Source organism: Mucor mucedo (assembly GCF_025094135.1).
Source record: "Mucor mucedo strain NRRL 3635 chromosome Unknown EV154scaffold_23, whole genome shotgun sequence".
Classification (NCBI taxonomy): Eukaryota; Fungi; Mucoromycota; class Mucoromycetes; order Mucorales; family Mucoraceae; genus Mucor; species Mucor mucedo.
In genome coordinates this window covers 279,664-298,129 of record NW_026252307.1, presented here as the reverse complement: position 1 = coordinate 298,129, position 18,466 = coordinate 279,664, and the positions used below count along the sequence as shown (strand labels likewise).

General features: G+C 34.9%; 2 protein-coding genes across 2 annotated transcripts; both read right to left on the bottom strand.

Annotated features, from left to right (window-relative positions):
- Positions 1-701: 701 nt before the first annotated feature.
- On the bottom strand, positions 702-4,605 carry EV154DRAFT_600729 (uncharacterized protein; the record flags this gene model as incomplete). Its single annotated transcript, XM_051607187.1, has 9 exons — positions 702-982; positions 1,084-1,717; positions 1,769-2,654; positions 2,708-2,782; positions 2,860-2,941; positions 3,000-3,528; positions 3,601-4,357; positions 4,425-4,497; positions 4,557-4,605. 9 exons carry the CDS (start codon positions 4,603-4,605, stop codon positions 702-704), a joined length of 3,366 nt encoding a protein of 1,121 aa, XP_051460095.1.
- A 1,107-nt stretch (positions 4,606-5,712) lies between these two features.
- EV154DRAFT_139398 (uncharacterized protein) lies at positions 5,713-8,927 on the bottom strand. The gene is made up of 9 exons (XM_051594057.1): positions 8,657-8,927; positions 8,443-8,521; positions 7,850-8,372; positions 7,712-7,793; positions 7,560-7,634; positions 6,583-7,504; positions 6,042-6,531; positions 5,907-5,970; positions 5,713-5,809 (listed from the first exon to the last, which is right to left on the bottom strand). Exons 1-8 carry the CDS (start codon positions 8,758-8,760, stop codon positions 5,936-5,938), a joined length of 2,310 nt encoding a protein of 769 aa, XP_051460094.1. The 5' UTR covers positions 8,761-8,927; the 3' UTR covers positions 5,713-5,809; positions 5,907-5,935.
- Positions 8,928-18,466: the final 9,539 nt, after the last annotated feature.

Below are 18,466 nucleotides of genomic sequence, written 5' to 3'. Positions count from 1 at the left end.
ATAAATAAAATTATCCTCCTTTTTTGCCATCTGCTTTTTTTTTTCTTAATTATTTCAGGAACAAAGAGATATATACAATCATTCTTTAACCCTTCTTACGCACGACATCTTTGTTTCAAAAACTACTTTAGAAAGATTTCGCAATTCAGAACATGGTAACAAGTAAACAATAGAAGCAGTGTCAGCATATCATTGGCTTGGGAATAAGGTTGTGACAGTTCGTATGACTTTTACCACGTTTTTTTTTATTGTCTTTGTGTAGCACATTTCTACCGACTATAAATATTCTCAACACCCCCCACATGTTTATTTTTTTTCTTTATATCGCAATTGAATCTATTAATTGTCAACTGATATCATTTATGGGGGGTGACTCATACACACACTGAAAAAAAAGTATGAGATTTCATGCGATCCCGATGTGATTACCGCCGTTCAAAATTAGCGATCTGATATTTACACTGTCTTCGATATTTCGTTGTTGTGAGATGTCCAGTTGATTGAGCACAACAGCCAAAAACTAGCAATTGAGGTATAAATTGTTAAATATAATTTCATAACTTACATTGTTTTTGATTGTTTTTGGGGTGCACTTTGTCCCTAAAAAGCGTTTCTTTTTCTCTCCCAAGTTTAATGAAGAGGTAAAATCAAGACTTGGGCGTCAAAATGAAATTGTTTTATTAAACTAGCTAATTGTTTATTTAAATATAAGCTAAGGTTAATGGCTCTCCTAAAACCAAAATTTTAAAAGCATATTCACCTGGGTACATACAATCTGCCATAGTTTTAAATGTTAATTCTAGAGAATAATTATAGTTGAGGTGCTTAGACTCTAAGATGAAATCATAAGCTGAATGTGTTCGGCTATAGGTTAACATCTTTAAACTTAAGCCTTTTGCGGACCCGTCTAACAGCTCGTCTCTTTTCAGTTTGGCACCAGATGACCGTGTGGTTCTAATAATGTCTAGAGTGGCATTCGTATCTAAGATTAGGATGTCTTAACCTGAACCAAAAAAAAAAAAAAAAAAAAAAAAAAAAAAAAAAAAAAAAAAACTAAAAAAAAAAGAAAAAAAAAATACGTACGAGCATCTAAACCAAATTCATAATCTGTCACCTCATGCGTTATTTTGATTATTGCTCCCGTGGTTGAAAGTGGCTTCCCTTTTTCAATAAAAATTAAGAAATTTTCGCTGCACCCATTCACACTTTTTTTGATATCACCACTACCATTTACACGAATGAATGGAAAGCACAACCCTGATTTCAATTCAAACCGCACTCCGTAAGTGTTGCTTGGTACCTGACACAAAGTTCCATAAATGAATCTGTCGAACATATTCGGCCTGATGGGTTTAGACAAATATATTAACTGGCTAAGTGAATCCTGCATCACAAATGCCTGCGTATCTCTTCCATTTGCCTGTATGCCATCATCCATCGCTTTTTGAAGTATCGTGGTGTATACAGTATAAAAAGGCGAGCCATAAGATAGATTAAATGGATCTCCCAACACAAAAATATAATCTGTCTTGTAATTTCCGAACTGATCGTAATTAGTTAAAGAGGCTGCTAGCATTGTTACAATACGTTTTATAATTAGTTCTAGACCTAACTCAATCACAAGACGAAAAGAAATAACCATATGGCAAGAACATGTGTCGCCGATGTTCAACTTTGTATGTAGATTCATGTCTACATTATGACTATCGTCTTTTAGCTACTTGTAAAAAAGTTAATAAATAATCAATTTTTCTCGGTATCAACTTACAAGTTCCAAAATCCGTTGTTTAAGAGTTTGGCGGATGTCTCGATATGCTTGAAATGAGCCGAAATCATATTCCTTATTATTTTTGTCCTTGTGTGTGATGCAATAATTAATCTGACAGTTGGACTTCATGTTCTTCCAAACGGTCTTACATAATTCATCGTACACATCATCGAAATACACTATTTTATCTTCAATAATAATGGTAGCCGCATCTTCTCCAGTCGATGCTAGTTTAACTGTTTGATGTAAAGTAAGCTGGACATGCTGTGGAAATATTTGTGCAACGACAAAATATGATTTCATCCTCAAGTTCAAATCCAAAGTTTGCTGGATAGCTGGTAGAATATCTTCGCCACAAACGCAGAATTTTGCTCTCTTAAGATTTTTGTCTTTTAGGAGTATCCCACTTGCATAGAATAATTTTTCCAATTTTTTTTTCGACACAAATACGGTTTCCAACAAATGCTTGTTAACAGTTACACCGTACCATATGTTTTTGCCTCGCCAGTCATTCCCAAATTTTTTATCTAGTTCTTTGTTTAACAGCATGTTTAAATTGTGCAGGTATGCTAAGATGAAAAATAGAATGTAACCAGGATCAGAGGTATTCAGTAAATTTGTATCGTCACTACAAGAGCTATCATTCTTCATAAAAAGATCATCCGTTTTAACTTTCTGCATAACTTGCTCGAGAAAGCGTGGGCTTGAGGAGGCAAAGAAGTTTCTGATTTCTTTTGGTAAATTTTTGCTAGTTTTTATCCCACAGCAACTATTAAAGGTAGTTTTATTTTCAAGCTGAGGTAAACTCGACGAGGTTTTTTGATGGTCCGATTTTGTGTGTATCATAAGATACTCAGCAAACATTTTCTCTAATAGTATCTTGATACTATACATAGAAAAAGTCAATAGTTTGAACCACTTTTTCTTACTCATTGTTACCTATTGCTTATATGAAGCTGCGGTCTTTGATAGGATTCTGATTGTTTGAAAAATGTATCCAAGGGTTCTATGTTACTACAGTTGAAACAGTATATTTACATCAATTAACATTCGCATATAGAGACTTAAAATTACGTTTATATCACACTTACCAATCCATTTTTTGTGTCTGTTTAGCACTAATTTTCTCGTCTACGTAAGTGAGAGTAATTTTATTTTGTGTAGGCAGCAAGTCTATTTTACAAATAAAAGATCAGCACGTAAAAAATATATTAAGACAAAAATCATTTACCTATATTCATAAAATAATCAGGCTTTAAACAGCTTTCATATTCCTCATTTGACGAGTTTCTAGGCAATATAAATGGGTCTCTGCGGATATCAAAATCTTGCATTTGTTTTCTTACAAGCACATCAACCATTTCGATTTTTGTTGTTACAAAAAATCCGTAACTGAAGAATTGGTTCTTTCCGATTAATTTGTACGGGCTATCTTGCTCTTCACTACATGCCTTTACCCATTTTTCAACTAATTTGAGTACTACTGCCAAGCTACCGTTATATGCGATATACTCCGTGAAAAAAATTACTAAAGATCTAGCTTTGATATTGTCTGTGCCCTGAAACAAAATTTTCATTCCGTTCATGAAGTATCTCACGACAGAATGAAACCAGTCCTCAAAAACATTTTCTACAGTTAATTGTCTGATATTGTCAATCATAAGGTCAAATTCTTTTTTACTGTATTTTGAATCATAAGAATTTTCCAAATTCATATCAAAAAACGGCTGATATGATAAGCTGAAAAATGAATTATCAACCTTGAATCAAGAAAAAACGGAGAAAAATTAGCTTTTGTGAATTTCATGTAGTTTCCTCCCGAATGCTCTTACATTTATCGTTTCAAGTTTCTCATTTATAATTTTAAGCATTTTTTCAATAATTTCGGGCACCCGCAGGGGATCACAAAGTCTTTCAAGACATGTTGTCAATGATGATTTTACATTATGAAACCCAAAAGGAATTTTGAAATGAAAATCCTTCAATAGTTGAGGAATATATCTGCTGTCCACTGTTTTTAAGCCTGGATACTGTGCTGATACCAACCTTAGACTGACATTTAATTCTTGCTGAAAGTCTAAAGACATTATGACGTACTGATGGCCTTGATTCATTACCACACTGGGCCTATATTGATCTTCTGATTGCATATATCGGAATGCTAATTCTAGTTCCGTGAAGAAAATCAATCGACCTACATCAACCTCTTCGTGAATTAGACCAGATTTTACGAAAAGAGGCCGGATAAGCTCCTCTTTGGTTTTTTCATTCCAGCCTGTAGGAATAGTAAATGTGTAACATAATTCTGCTTCTGAACAATCTATTTCTTTTTTCCAATGGTCCACTTGCATTTGTAGAATTTTTATCGCCTGTTGGAGAACAATATCATTAAATTTATTTCCTCCAGAATGATTTTCCTGTTGTTTCGAATAGGTATAATAAAGTTCGGTAAAAGCGTTGGGTATGCAAAGCATATTTTCTTGGGGTTCCTCGGTTTCCGACATTAATTTATCGGCTGAGTTACCTTCAGCTATGAGGGTTTTGCTGGTGGTGTCGTATACAAATGCAGGGACATATCTTTTTTCATCCCTTTTTTTTCAGGCACTGCCTTTATGAGAAAAAAAAGCCTCTTATATTGTTACAATATTAGCCATACCCATTGTTATGTCCTAATTCAAAGTAAGCTTTCACATCATAGGCCTTAGTCTGGAGTAAGCGATGGTCGAGAACTTATTCAAGTCAGTATCAACGTCATATGTGACCAAATCTTTCCTTCTTTTTTTAGTACCAAAAACGATACAGTATTCATACCGAGAGTAGTCATACTCTTCATCCATTTTTTTATCAATTTTTACAAAAGAAAAAGCAGAAAACAAAACGAAAGCAGACAAAAGCACATGTTTTGTGTAGCTTACGTAGGTTACACCACAGTGTATAATTTACATGTCACACATACAAAGTTTCCTCAACTTATGTACGTACTGTATGGTCTCATCTAAAGGTGAACTTGTTTTTTAAAATTCTGCGGGTTGATTTGTTTCTCTATGACATAAAATCAACGGTCTTGCCGTGAAGGCCTTATAGTGCTACACATGAACTATAGAGAGCAGCCAATCCTTATCTTACGCGGTCTACATGGGAAGTAGAAAATTATGATGCCGCTTGAATGGTTATAATACTGTTATACATAAGCTCCCTATACCTTCTTTGACTTTGACTTTCAAGGAAGGGGTCTTTTAGTGAAAGCTAATTTTCCTCAGGGACAGTTAACTTTAATTAGGGACAGCCGGGGTGCGCGTAGTTTCATTGTAGGATTGGATACTTTAACTGACACCAAGAGGTCAATTTAAGCCATTGTCTTGAAGATAATGCAAGGTTTTAGAGACATACACTATTTCGGTTCCTCTGTTATTTGAACGTAAACTGCAAATGTGTTACAAAAAACATATGTCAGTTGTGTTTACGTGTTTTATAGCCTGCTTTCAACTAGTCGTTTCGACTTTACCCTAATATCTCTACCCAGGTTTAAGATTAAATGAGCGCAAGAGTGAAAGAATTGTCAGGATAGGTACACATTGTTCAAAATATACTTATTTACAGCTTTGGCATTGTTTAATATTTTATATTCTTTGTTCCAAATCTCTAGGAAAGCTAAGACACCTGATTGTATGTTGTCTTCAAAATAAGAGTTTATTTTTCTTTCAGGTTTTAAAAAAGGTACAATTTAACTCAAGTGTTTTTATAAATTTTTTTTTTATTAAACTGGCCATTTGTTTATTCAAAGATAAGCCAAAGTTAACGGTTCTCCTGAAGTCCTAAATTTAGTTGGATATCCATTTGGATAATGATAATCGTTCATTCTTCTCATTGTAAATTCTAGAGAATAATTATAGTTGAGATGCTTACACTCTATGATGATATCGTAGCATGAAGGAGTTTGGCCACCGGAATAGATACTATCCCATGTTCCTTTTGCAGACCAGTCCAACAGATCATATTTTTTCAGTTTGGTAGTACTTGACTGTCTGGTTCTAATAATTTCTAAAGTAGCATTATTATCAAAAGTTAAAATGTCTTCATATACAACAGTAAAAAAAAAAAAAAAAAAAAAAGAAAGAAAGATAAAAGAAAAACGTACCAGCAAATATAAAGTTTTGCTTCTCTTCCTTAAGTTTGATCATTGTTCCTATGGTTGAGAGTGGCTTCCCTTTTTCAATAAATATCAAGTAATTTCCGCTGCTCCCATTCACACTTTTTTTGATAACGCCACTACCATTTACATGAATAAAAGGAAAGCACCACCCTGGCTTCAAATAAAACCGCACTCCATAAGTGTTGCTTGGTACCTGACACAAAGTTCCATTGATGAACCTGTCAAACATATGCGGCTTGATGCTTTTAGACAAATCCCGCAACTGATCAAGTGGATTCTTCATCACAAATGCCTGGGTATCTTTTCCTTTTGACTGTATGCTATCATTCATCGCTTTTTGAAATATCGTGGTGTATACAGTATAGAAACGTGAGCCGCAAGATAGTTGAAAAGGATCTCCCGATACAAAAAGATGATCCGTCTTATAATTTCCAAACAGATCGTAATTAGCCAATGTGGATGCTATCGTTCTTGCAATACTTTCTATAACTGGTTGTAGACCTATCTCGATTATAAAACGAAGAGAAATAACCACAAGACAAGAACATGTGTCGCCGATGTTCAACTTTGTACATACATTCATGTCTACATTATGACTATCGTTTTTTAGCTACTTGTAAAAAAGTTAATAAATAATCAATTGTTCTCGGAATCAACTTACAAGTTCAACAATCCTTTGCTTCAAAGTTTGGTGGATGTCTCGATATGCTTGGAATGAGCCGAAATCATAACCTGTATTTTGGTTGTCTTTGTGTGCGATGCAATAATCAATCTGACAGTTGGACTTCATGTTCTTCCAAACGGTCTTACATAATGCATCATACACATCATCAAAGTACACTATTTTATCTTCAATAATAATACTAGCCGCATCTTCTCCAGGCGATGCTAGTTTAACTGTTTGATGCAAAGTAAGCTGAACATGCTGTGGAAATATTTGTGCAACAACAAAGTATGATTTCATCTTCATGTTTAAGTCCAAGGTTTGTTGAATAGCTGGTAGAATTTCTTCACCACGAACGCAGAATTTTGCCCTCCTAAGATTTTTGTCTTTTAGGAGTATCCCACTTGCATAAAATAATTTTTCCAGCTTTTTTTTCGACACAAATACCGTTTCCAATATATCTTTGTCAACAGATACACCGTACCATATGTTTTTGCCTCGCAAATCATTCCCGAATTTCTCCTTTAGTTCTTTTTCCATGAGCAATTTTAAATTGTGCAGGTATGCTACCATAAAAAAGAAGATGTATCCAGGATCTGAAGTAACCAGTAAATCCTCTTCACCATTGTCAGAATTGTCATTCAACGCAAAAAGACCATCCATTTTAACATTTTTCATAAGTCCTTCAAGTGGGTGTGGCCTTGAGGAGGCAAATAAATGTCTAATTTCCTTAGACCAATTTCTGCTAGTGTGTATTCTAAGGTAATCGCCAAAAGTACTTTTTGTTTCAACTTTTCCGAAAATTCGTTTGAAAAATTCTGATGCAGGTTGGAGTAGACTCGCCGATTTTGTTTTTTGGTTTGACTTGGAGTACATTGTAAGATAGTCGGCAAACAGTGTTTCTAAATATGTCTTAATTCTATAGATGTAGAAGTAAATAACTGGGACTACTTTTTGTTTTCGCTCTTTGTTACTTATTATTTATATGAAGCTGCAATCTTTGATACAATTCGGATTGTTTGAAAAATATATACAAAGGTTGTATATTGCTGTAATGGAAATAATAAATTTACATCCTTTTAAATTGACATATAGAAACTTTGTATTACGATTATGACACACTTACCAGTCAATACTTTCTATTTGTTTGACTCGATTCTTCTCATTTACATATGTCAGAGTAATTTTGTTTTCTGTAGGTAGCAAGTCTATTTTAAGGCGAAAAGGTCAGTACGTAAGTGATATTTAAATAAAACGTATTTACCTATATTAAAAAAAATCACAGATTTTGGAGGGCTTCCACATTCAGTTGTCGAGTTTTTATTTAATATGACTGGGTCTCTACTCATGTTAAATTCTTGCATTTGTTTTCTCACAAGCTCAGCAAGCATTTCCAATTTTTCCTGTACGCAAAATTTGTAACTGAAGGGTTCATTATTCGCGATTAAATGGTAGTAACCAGATTGTTCTTCGCTGTACATCTTTGCCCATTTCTCGACTAATTTGAGTACTGCTACTGAGCCATTATTATTTTCGATACAATCCGTGTAAGAAATTATTAATGATTTAGTTTTGATATTGTCTGTGCCCTGGAGCAAAGTGTTTATTCCATCCATAAAGTTCTTCTTGACGGTATGAAACCAGTCGTCCAAAACATCTTCCAGGGTTAATGTTTTAATATAGTAGTGATCGACTTTCTTATTAATAAATTGTGGATCACAGGTATATTTAAACTTTTTAAACGGTCGAAATGATAATACGGCTTCGAACGGCTCGCTATACTTGTACTAAAGTAAAAAGAAAACGCAGAAAAATTAGTTTGTCTAAATTTCACACAGTATCACCAAATCCTCTTACAGCTATATATCCAGATTGCCCTTTCATATATTCAAGCATCGGGTCAATAAGTTTCAGCACCAGTACGGGATCATAAAACCTTTCAAGATATGTTGTCAGTGACAATTTTACATTATCAAACCCAAAAGGAATTTTGAAATGAAAGTCCTTTAATAGTTGAGGAATATATATGCTGTCCACTGTTTTTAAGCCCGGATACTGTGCTGATACCAACCTTAGACTGACATGTAATTCTTGCTGAAAGTCTAAAGACATTATGACGTACTGATGGCCTTGATTCATTATCAAACTGGGCCTGTATTGATCTTCTGATTGCATATATCGGAATGCTAATTCTAGCTCCGTGAAGACAAGCAATCGACCTACATCGTCTTCTTCGTGAATAAGACCAGATTTTACGAAAAGAGGCCGGATCAACTCTTCTCTAGTGTTATTACTCCAATGTGTAGGGATAGTAAATGCGTAACAGAACTCTGTTTTTGAGCAATCCAGATCTTTTATCCAATGATTCAACTGTTGTTGTAGAATTTGTATCGTCTCCTGGAGAACAAGATCATCAAGCGCATTTTCTTCATAGTGATCACCCTGTTGTTTTAAATAGGTATTATAAAGTTCGATAAAAACGTTACGTACGTAAAATAAATTCGTTGGGGATTCCTTGGTTTCACATATTAATTTATCAGCCGAGCCACCTCTAGCTATTATTGTTTTGCTGGTAAGGTTATATAAAAATGAAGGGACTTGGATTTTTTCCTGGTATCTTTTCAAGTACTATCTCTGTCAGAAAAAAAAAGTCGTTTGATTTGTTACAATAGTAGTCTTACCTCGTATCTTGGCTGGATACAAAGTTACCATCAGTATCATTTGCTTTAGACTTGAGGGCGCTATAATCGAAAGCTTATTCAAGTCATTATCATGTCCTAGGTAACCGCCCCCCCTTTTTACTTATTTACCCAGACTTATACAAATTTTGTGCCTAGAGTAGTCATAGTGCGTATTCATTTTTATCTAACAAAGTTTCACGAGAGAGAAAGCAAAAAAATAAAACAAAACCAAGCCAAAAGCCGTGCTTTATTTGGTTTGCGTAGGTAGTTACACGATCATGTATAAGTTACACAATTAGGTAGTATTTTTGACGTATATGGTAAAATTTTATATAGCGTTGCACGTACGCTTCAGAGCTCAGCCAAGCTTTATCTTACCTGGTTTACGTCAATGATAGCCATACTGCTGCATGTAAAAGCTAGATAAACGTTGGTGCTTTTGGAAAGGCTTTAATGTTTTTAGAAATTAGTTCTCGACATCCTCTTTGAGCCTGAATTTTAAGGACGGAATTCATAGCTTAATTCTATTTTTGGGTAGAAGGAAAGTAGTACTTTCGATATTATATGTCTAAAGAATATTCTTTACAATGATGCATGTTTTTGCATTAAATTATGAATGGATTTTGTATTTTCCATTTTCGTTTTTCTTTTATCGCATATTGTTTGTTCAAATTCCTTTCAACAATATTACTATTGTGTACATTCTACCCCTCCTGGGTATATATTGCTACGGAAATAACTAAAAGCCGTAACAGCTCTTGCGGAATTTACTTTATTTTCTAAAATTGGATTCTGTGTCGAACTGATAATTTCTACGGTTTCTGTAGTAGTAATTTTAGTAAATTATGTTTATTTACATTGCTTTTGGCCTCGAGACAAACTTATAGATGGTACGTTGATGAATTATTTTTAGGCAGGATCTAAATAATTAGCGTATCTTAATTCGATTCTTATCAAACGTGCACTTCAATGGAAGGCGCTTTTCACATGACACTTTAAAACAACTATTGTGTCAGGAACAGTGCGGAAAGACAAAAAGCATTCAATCCCAGGTACAACCAAAAGTAAATTTAGAATAAAAGCTTAAACGTTTTTCACGTAAAACTCAATTTATTTCTGATGTATTGCACTGAAACTAAGGTCTCTGGACATTTGATATGCATTGATACTTATATTGGTACATTGACATAAACCTAATGGACAAGAACAATGGAAGGTTAGCAACCCCTACTATACAAAGCGTCCTTCATTCATGCATTTATCTAAAAATGCTGGTTACACGTATGTATGCGGATAGACACAGGTTACACACTTTTCAAGAGCTTAATTTAACAAGCAGATGGACCTGGTCATGGCATCTCATTGCTCCTCTCCGATTCTTTTGTGTACTTAATTTACTACAAACTGAGATAGCCAGCATAACCGATTGTCGTTTTGAACAGGACAAAAAAACATGACGGCCCATTTCTGTGTCTTACGGATGTCGTGGTTTTTAATTGTCCATGAAAATCGGAACACATAATTTGTAAGTCCTGCTCTTCTCGACTAAAATTTATAAAGCCATGTTTTCTATTTGCAAAATAATTAGTTATTGAAACTTCATGAAATAACAGTAGTGTCAGCATCAAAAACTTCTCGCTCACAAAGAAGCCTATTAGAAAAAAGTCTCTTTTGTTGCAAGAAATGTAACAATGGCTAACATTTTGCATAATGTTGCTGAGTTGTACAAATGTCGGAGGAGGCCTTTTATTCTTTTAGTGTTTCCTAATGTTAAAGTCGATAAGGTCATAAGCGCCCTTTCTCACTTTTTTTTCCTCTCTTCGCTTTTTTTTTTGTTGCGCATTTCTGCTCTATTTTTCAATGTCACACAATTTTTCGAAAAAAACCAGTCATAGAACAGAAAAATCATTTGTGTGGTATATATCCGTGTGTTCAGTTTGCATGAAAGCAAAATTATTCGGACGTGTCATTATTTTAGACATAATTGTCAGTGAAGAGTATTTTGACAGAAAAGAGTCTTATTTTGGCATATTTCTGAAGCTCACGTACTTGAGTGCAACTTGTTCGATTGCATTCATTACCATATAGCTAGTAAAGCTGCAACTGTATGGTGCAACTTGAGTTGTGCATCATGACCAGTAAATGTGTTTGATGAGTATATATGCTTCCTAGTAAAAAGATCATATGGTGATGCGTGCGGACATTCAACCACATGCGAAAAAAAAAAGTACGAAGCAGACGTACAGCTAGTGAAAATACACAGAATCCAGAGGATTTATCACAAAAAATTTCGGTGTGAGTAATAAGGAGATTGTTGTATGTTATCCATTGAATTTTTATCAAGTGTCAAATTTGAAGTCCATCACATAAAAAAAAATAATGAAATCACCAGCAATTACAATGAATATGTATGGATGTTGAATTATAAATTCTAATGCTTCTAGCAGTAGGTCAGGGTTTTGGCAAGGATCTGGAGACGCATAAATGATACAGTAGAGAGTATAATTAAACGTGACAGTTGACACACTTACAGAGGAGGAGGAGGAGGAGTTATTACTGTTAAAAGCCTTGTTGAAAAAGTACAGTGCATCTATTTTACAATGAACAATTTTCGTTAAAACGGACATTTTCAGAACTTAAAAGTCGGATTTTTAGACTGGTGATTTTCATATTTTTTGACAGAGAAGTCTAATTTATCGCGGGAAAATGTTTAACCGGGATATATCCGTTGGATTTTTATGAATTTTTGCACTGTAAAACACCTCCCGGACATCTTTGGGTCTCCCCACTGTAAATGGCCAATTTTGTTTTGCCATCTGTAAAAAATTTTGTGTGAAAAAAAAAATTCCGGCTCTATTAGTTTGTGGAGAACTCTCTAATAAAGAATGTAATAGAGCCGGATTTTGGATTCTTATTGAATTCATCGAGGAGATAGAGTTTTTATTTTTTTTTGAAAAATCGGAGCCAAAAATTGTTCATTGTAAAATAGATGCACTGTATGATCTCCTAATATAGAGCTACAGACGTAACAGCAGCTGCCTATGGGCTTACGTACAACATCTATACAATTAACAGCCGAAACCAGTTTAGAACTGGGAGTTTCAAAATTATCTGTTGGTAATGTCCATGTCTCATTGAGGAGGATTACATCAGATGATAGATATACGGGGTCATTGACGATCCGATCCAAGTGAACCTGGAGACTTTGTACATTATGTGAGATAACTTGAAAATGCTCCTTTTTTGTAAGATTTAAAAAAGTTGGTTGGAGTGTAATGTTAGGCTGACGTTGGATTTCTAGATATAAATCACTTTGTTTTTCTTTTGATAAAGGTCTGGGTGGTTTAAAAACATTATCTTTACATATATCAATGACTTCTGCATTTTGTGCTTACCAACATCATATACTACAACTTTTTTATATGTGCCACCCTGGGATTTGTGTATTGTTAGGGCTTCGGCTGGTACAACAGGGAATTGCTTGCGATTTACTTTCAATGCTTCCAAATCCGATGCGCTTACTTGAAGGACTCTGCTTTGAAACAAGTGAATATCAGCCGGAGTCATTTCATCAATGGCCACACTATTAAGAGCTATTGCAAAGCGTAAATCATCTCTTTGTCTCATAATCTGAACTAGTTTATGGACCACAAAAAAGTTCCATATGCGTGAACCAAATGCTACAAGATATGGATTTGTCGAGTACAAAGGTGATACTGCTACTGGAGAAAGTTGATAGAAATCACCAAGTACAATCACTGATATACCACCAAAGGGAAGTGATCCATCAAATATATCTCTTAATCTTTTATCAATCCAAAAAATATGATGTCTCCAACCATACTAAACTCATCAATTATCAGGACCTTCAAATCTTTAAGAGACACGGACATTGAATGACTGACATCGGCTGACAATCGGTTAAAATCACCGTTTCCATACTGACTGATTGTGTGTTGAAATGCTCCATGGAGTGTTTGACCCTGAATGTTGAAGACAGCTTTCCCGGTAGGTGCTCTTAAAAGAACAGACGGAGTATTCATATCAAAATCTCTATCGATACACAAAGCTTCGTACAAAGCCTTAATGAGCATACTTTTACCGACGCCTGCACCACCAGTTACAAAATGAAAAAATGGATCAAATGTTCTGATTGATTCATTATCACTGCTAAACATACGAATTATAGCTCTGTTGCCATTATAACGGATATGGTCGACAACATGCACTAGGTATTCACGCTGTTTATAATTTAGCTGAGATAGCAGACTGTAAAAACTAGATTTACTAAGCCTATCAGGTCGGGAGATTCTTTTCAAATATGTCTTCTGATTATTGTTGTTACGAGAGGTTTTATTATTTAAATCATCAAATATGTTGCTGCTACAGTAATAATTTTTTTCGCTCGAATCATCAATGTCAGTGGTGTATCTGCCAAAGTCGTAGAATTCACCAGCTCCGTTGCTAGGACTCTCCTCGCCCTCCTCACCTTCATCATTATAACTGGATTGTTCATTGATGAGTTGCTCCATGTAATTGCCAAGTGTATCATCTTCGATCGAACAAAACTCTTTTTTGTTTTTAGAAATTTCTTATGTGAGTCAAATTTTTCCTTGCAATCCACGTTTAGCAAATCTTCTTCTTCATTATTCCAAGGAAAATAAAGCATGACCAATGTTCTGAGATAATCATCTGGGTCGTTGTCAATATTTAATTTATAGTATCTTATAACTTTGGATTTTGATTGTCGACGAAGAAAGCCAGAATCCTTTTCTAATCGAAAGACTTTACCAGCGGGGCCAGCAAGTAGTTGGTCTGATTGTAAAGTTTTGCCATTATCGAGGTTTAAAACCGGTTCCTTTTCGCTATCGTCTCCATCATCATCATTATTTTCACTGCGTTGACGTTTTTTGGTTGGGTCTTTAAGACTTATCTCAAAATAGGCAGAAAATTGAGGCAAATTAATTGCTTGTAATGAGTCTGGTCTATGAACATAGTGTTCAATCAATCCATGTACAAAAGTATCAGTAGAATCAGGGGGGAAGTTTGATCAATTCGTCTTTTTTCTTTCAAGATATGCGTTCGTTTTTCAGGCCTTGAAGTGGGAATGAAGACAGTAACGGTGCTCGCTTCAACCATTCTTATACCAAGTAAACAGTATGCTGCTTCTTGAGCAGATACTTTACTTGAATTATAGTACGTCAAAGCTAATGATCGTAGAGTAGCAAAAGAAGTTGCATCTGGCTTTTCCTTTTCTCTGATATATAATTGTTCCATTGATTCACTCATCCCACGGTTTGCCTTACTTTTATATTCCAATACGTAAGTACAACAAGCATATGGATCGAGAACAAACTGTACATCCATGTTGGATCTAAACATGCTCAAGATTTTTCTGTTATAGTTGTTGACCATGATTTCATTTGGTGCCCTTTGAATGTAGATTTTGTTGATTTTCAAATAGACTCTCAAAGCTAAAAGATATTTTTCGTAGGAAGGTGCTTCCACTACATCTAAAAAATCTTGAATTGTCATTTCGGATTCGGATAACGTTTTTGAGTTATCGTTTAAATAGGCCGAAATACGAGAGTTTAGAAGGCGCAAATTTTTAAGATCATCTACTGTATGCTTATTCTCTTCCAAAGGTTCCATAATTACTGTTTGGTGCATAGGAGAAAATGGAATATTAAATCTACATACTATGGTGTTACTTCCTCGTTTTCTTCTACAAGTGATGGTATGTTTGTGGTGTTTGTCTTGTTTTAATATGACCATGTCCACGTACTATCTGAACTTTTGGATTTATCATCATGGTGAGCTGTTCCGTCCGACGTTTTGCTGCAAGTGATCATAGTGTAAGCAAATCTACAGATATATTCTTTAATCGACGCAACTTCATCTTCACTACTGCATGCTTTGTCTTCGTATACGGGTGCATCCTTCAACCATATTAACATGTGTACATGTGGGGAGCCTATTTAGAAAGTCTGTAAATAAATACCCCCCAATCGACCCTGAAAAAGTGCTCTTTGATCATAAAGCCAGCAAAAGGCCCTTCTTTATCCACCCATGTTCTTTTCCATTCCCTAAACCGATGGTCAAAATATTTCGCAGCCGTGATTGGATCAGATTGTAATACTCGTGCCTTTTATTCATACGATAGTTCTTCAGCTTGCTCTTCCGTCATAATATCATCATCTACAACTTTTTTTTTTCAAAACACAAAGAAGCTCATTCCATTTGGTCTCTGCTGCAAAAACAGTTAAAAACAATATCGGAACATTAAACTGCCTGATCATAGCCATACAATTTTGCTTTTGATTTTTTCCAATACCCAAAAGACGAAAATGTCTTGAATGTTTGATCCCGGTTTAAAAGCCTTGTGACATAATCATCGTTCGCAACATCCTTAGCTGTAAAAGGGACACCATCACTTGCAGCATTGCCTCGTTTTCTCCAAATGGTATTAATATTAGAACTCATTTTGGTGAGCAGAACTTTTCGATCCATGTACAGGATCAAGTCAGGACGCATGACAGCTCTTCCAAATTTTCGCAAAGTAACTCTTGTGCGACCATGCAAGAACGTACTCGTTACACACACACTGCAAAAATGAACAGTAACGTTTTTTTTTTTTTTTTTTTTTTTTTTTTTAAAAAAAAATAGAATAAACACGCTTTGAAATTTTTCTTTTTTTTTTATACATATAACTCGTTATGCCTTACACATCCTATAACGCTTGTATTGTGCAAACTAATGGTGCAGTATTACTGGCCATGGTCATACTCAATTATTTGATCTTCTCTTTTAACATTTGGTGTCTCACATATATCTTCGACGCGATGTTAACTCAATGTTTAGGTAAGAGTATGAATAATTGAATTACTAAAGCGTGGTTCTAATCAAAGCCCATTCAGAAATATTGCTTTCTCTTCTTTGCATTTACAATATTTGGTCAATTTACAAAGGAACGATCAACTCATTCATTGCTAAAGTTAAGGTTCCTTATGATGTTTATTTTTTCAGTAAGTAGAAACATTGTGAAAGTAACTTTTTTTTATTAAACATTACTGCCTCAGAACCTGGACCTCTCGCGAAAAACTTTTGTAAAGCAGCACATTCAGTATTATATGGTAATATACGTTGAATGATTAGACATATCTTTATTAAAAAGACTAAAATATACGTTTTCGTATAGAATTCTTACTTGGAAGACAACCTGTTGTACCCAATACGCGCACACCCGCACCAAAGGGACAAAAATCGAATCATATGTTTGCGGGCTTTCTAAACTTCATCAAGGAGAAAACCATCAGTCCCATTTCAGCCGCCCCCAGTATTCCTGCTTCCACTACTTCTGTTCCCGGTCCTAGAACCTTTTGTGCACCAAGCCTTACCAGAATATTTAATACAGGATTCAACTCTTCTTTTGACATCTCACCGCAGAGAGTCTTTTCGATTTTATCCGATTCATTAGTTCCCAGAAACAATGCATTTAACAGCTCAGTGCCCAAACTTAAGTTTGCACCATGCATTAAGCCCCCTCTTCAGCCATCTGCCCATAGACACCGCATTATGTGGTATATGCACAGAACAGAAGAAATAATTGCCGACTTTAGAATCGAACAGGTAAACACGAGAATGAATAGATACTCGAGTAGATCAATAATATATTAACAATACAGTACTTAGATTCTCGAAATGAAGAAAAGCTGGACCAAATTCAACGATCGCTGCTTCAGTATTTTCTATGACAGACTTCTTCTCGTAAGTGTGATTGTATAAATTATTTGGAGACATGTTAATCAACTCTTTTTTTTTTTGAAGGTCTTGCATGAAAAAATGTTCTCACCCTTGGCGAAAGCCATTGAACATTTTGATGTCATGCTTGCTAATAAAAACCAAAGTCTGGTAAAGTCACCTTCTGTCACTATTGCCCTCTCCTTGGTGATCCCTGGGTTTAACGTAAGAATAATGACATGGATTGAGAGATTTTGACATATTAACATTTATATTTTAGAACAATGCTGATTTCACAATTTCAGAAGTTATAGATTTTATGGCATTGCAAGGTCACACGGACGAAAAAAGTATGACTTACGTGAAAAACCGTATCTTGGGTAAGTTGAATTAAAAGGTTCACAGTAAAGGAAGGATTATGTTTTTCTGACCGGGTTCCCAAAATATAGAATTATCCAAAAGCAACAAGTTGGCTGGCTTCCGCTACACCCCCAAGTCGGCTGGTATGCCTTCTGATGCTGACGTAAGTATATAGTGTCTTTTTAATGATGATTTTGGTTTTTTAATTATTATATTACAGATCTTGTTGCATGTGTTAGAGGTTTACTTAACCCTTAAGGAGCCCATGGCCATTCCCCCACTTGTGCCTGTAAGTGATCTAATAATAATCTATACGCAATATTCTAATTTTCAATTTTAGCCCCCCATCAACATCTTTAAGTACCTTCTAACATACGTATATCTAACCCCAGAGTAAGTTATTTATTCGGTATGAAGTACAAAATGTTTTGACTGATTATTTTTTATTAGGTTGGAACACTGGGATGTCTTCGAAAAGGCCAATTAAAAATAATCAAATAAAGCCAAAAACAAAACAAAAAGCAACCAATTTCTATAACCAGCTACTGTCATTTACATTTTTATATCTTTGATATCATTACAGCCATACGAAAGTGAGAGTCCGTATATTTACACTTCAGAGACATACGCGAAAGATGCTAGATGCGTTTTAGATTGCCTTGAATCAAACCTTCTTTCGATATCAATTTGCATAATCGCCTAGCAAAAATCACGCATTGCATTTGATAGATAGAATAGTTTTGGGTTTGTAGCAGTCAGAAAGAATGGGCCACTTTATCTAGTGAAGCTGCAAATATATGGTGCAACTTGAGTTGTGGATCATGACCAGTAAATGTGTATGATGAGTATGTATGCTTCCTAGTAAAAAGATCATATGGAGATGCGTGCGGACATTCAACCACATGCGAAAAAAAAAAAAAAAAAAAAAGTACGAAGCAGACGTACAGCTAGTGAAAATACACATTTGTGAGCGTAATTTTGTTTTGTGTAGATAGTCAATCTATATTACACAAAAAAGGTCAGTACTTTGATAATATTGAAATAGAACCTGTTTATCTATATTAAAAAAATAAACGGGTTTTGAAGAGCTTTCATTTTCT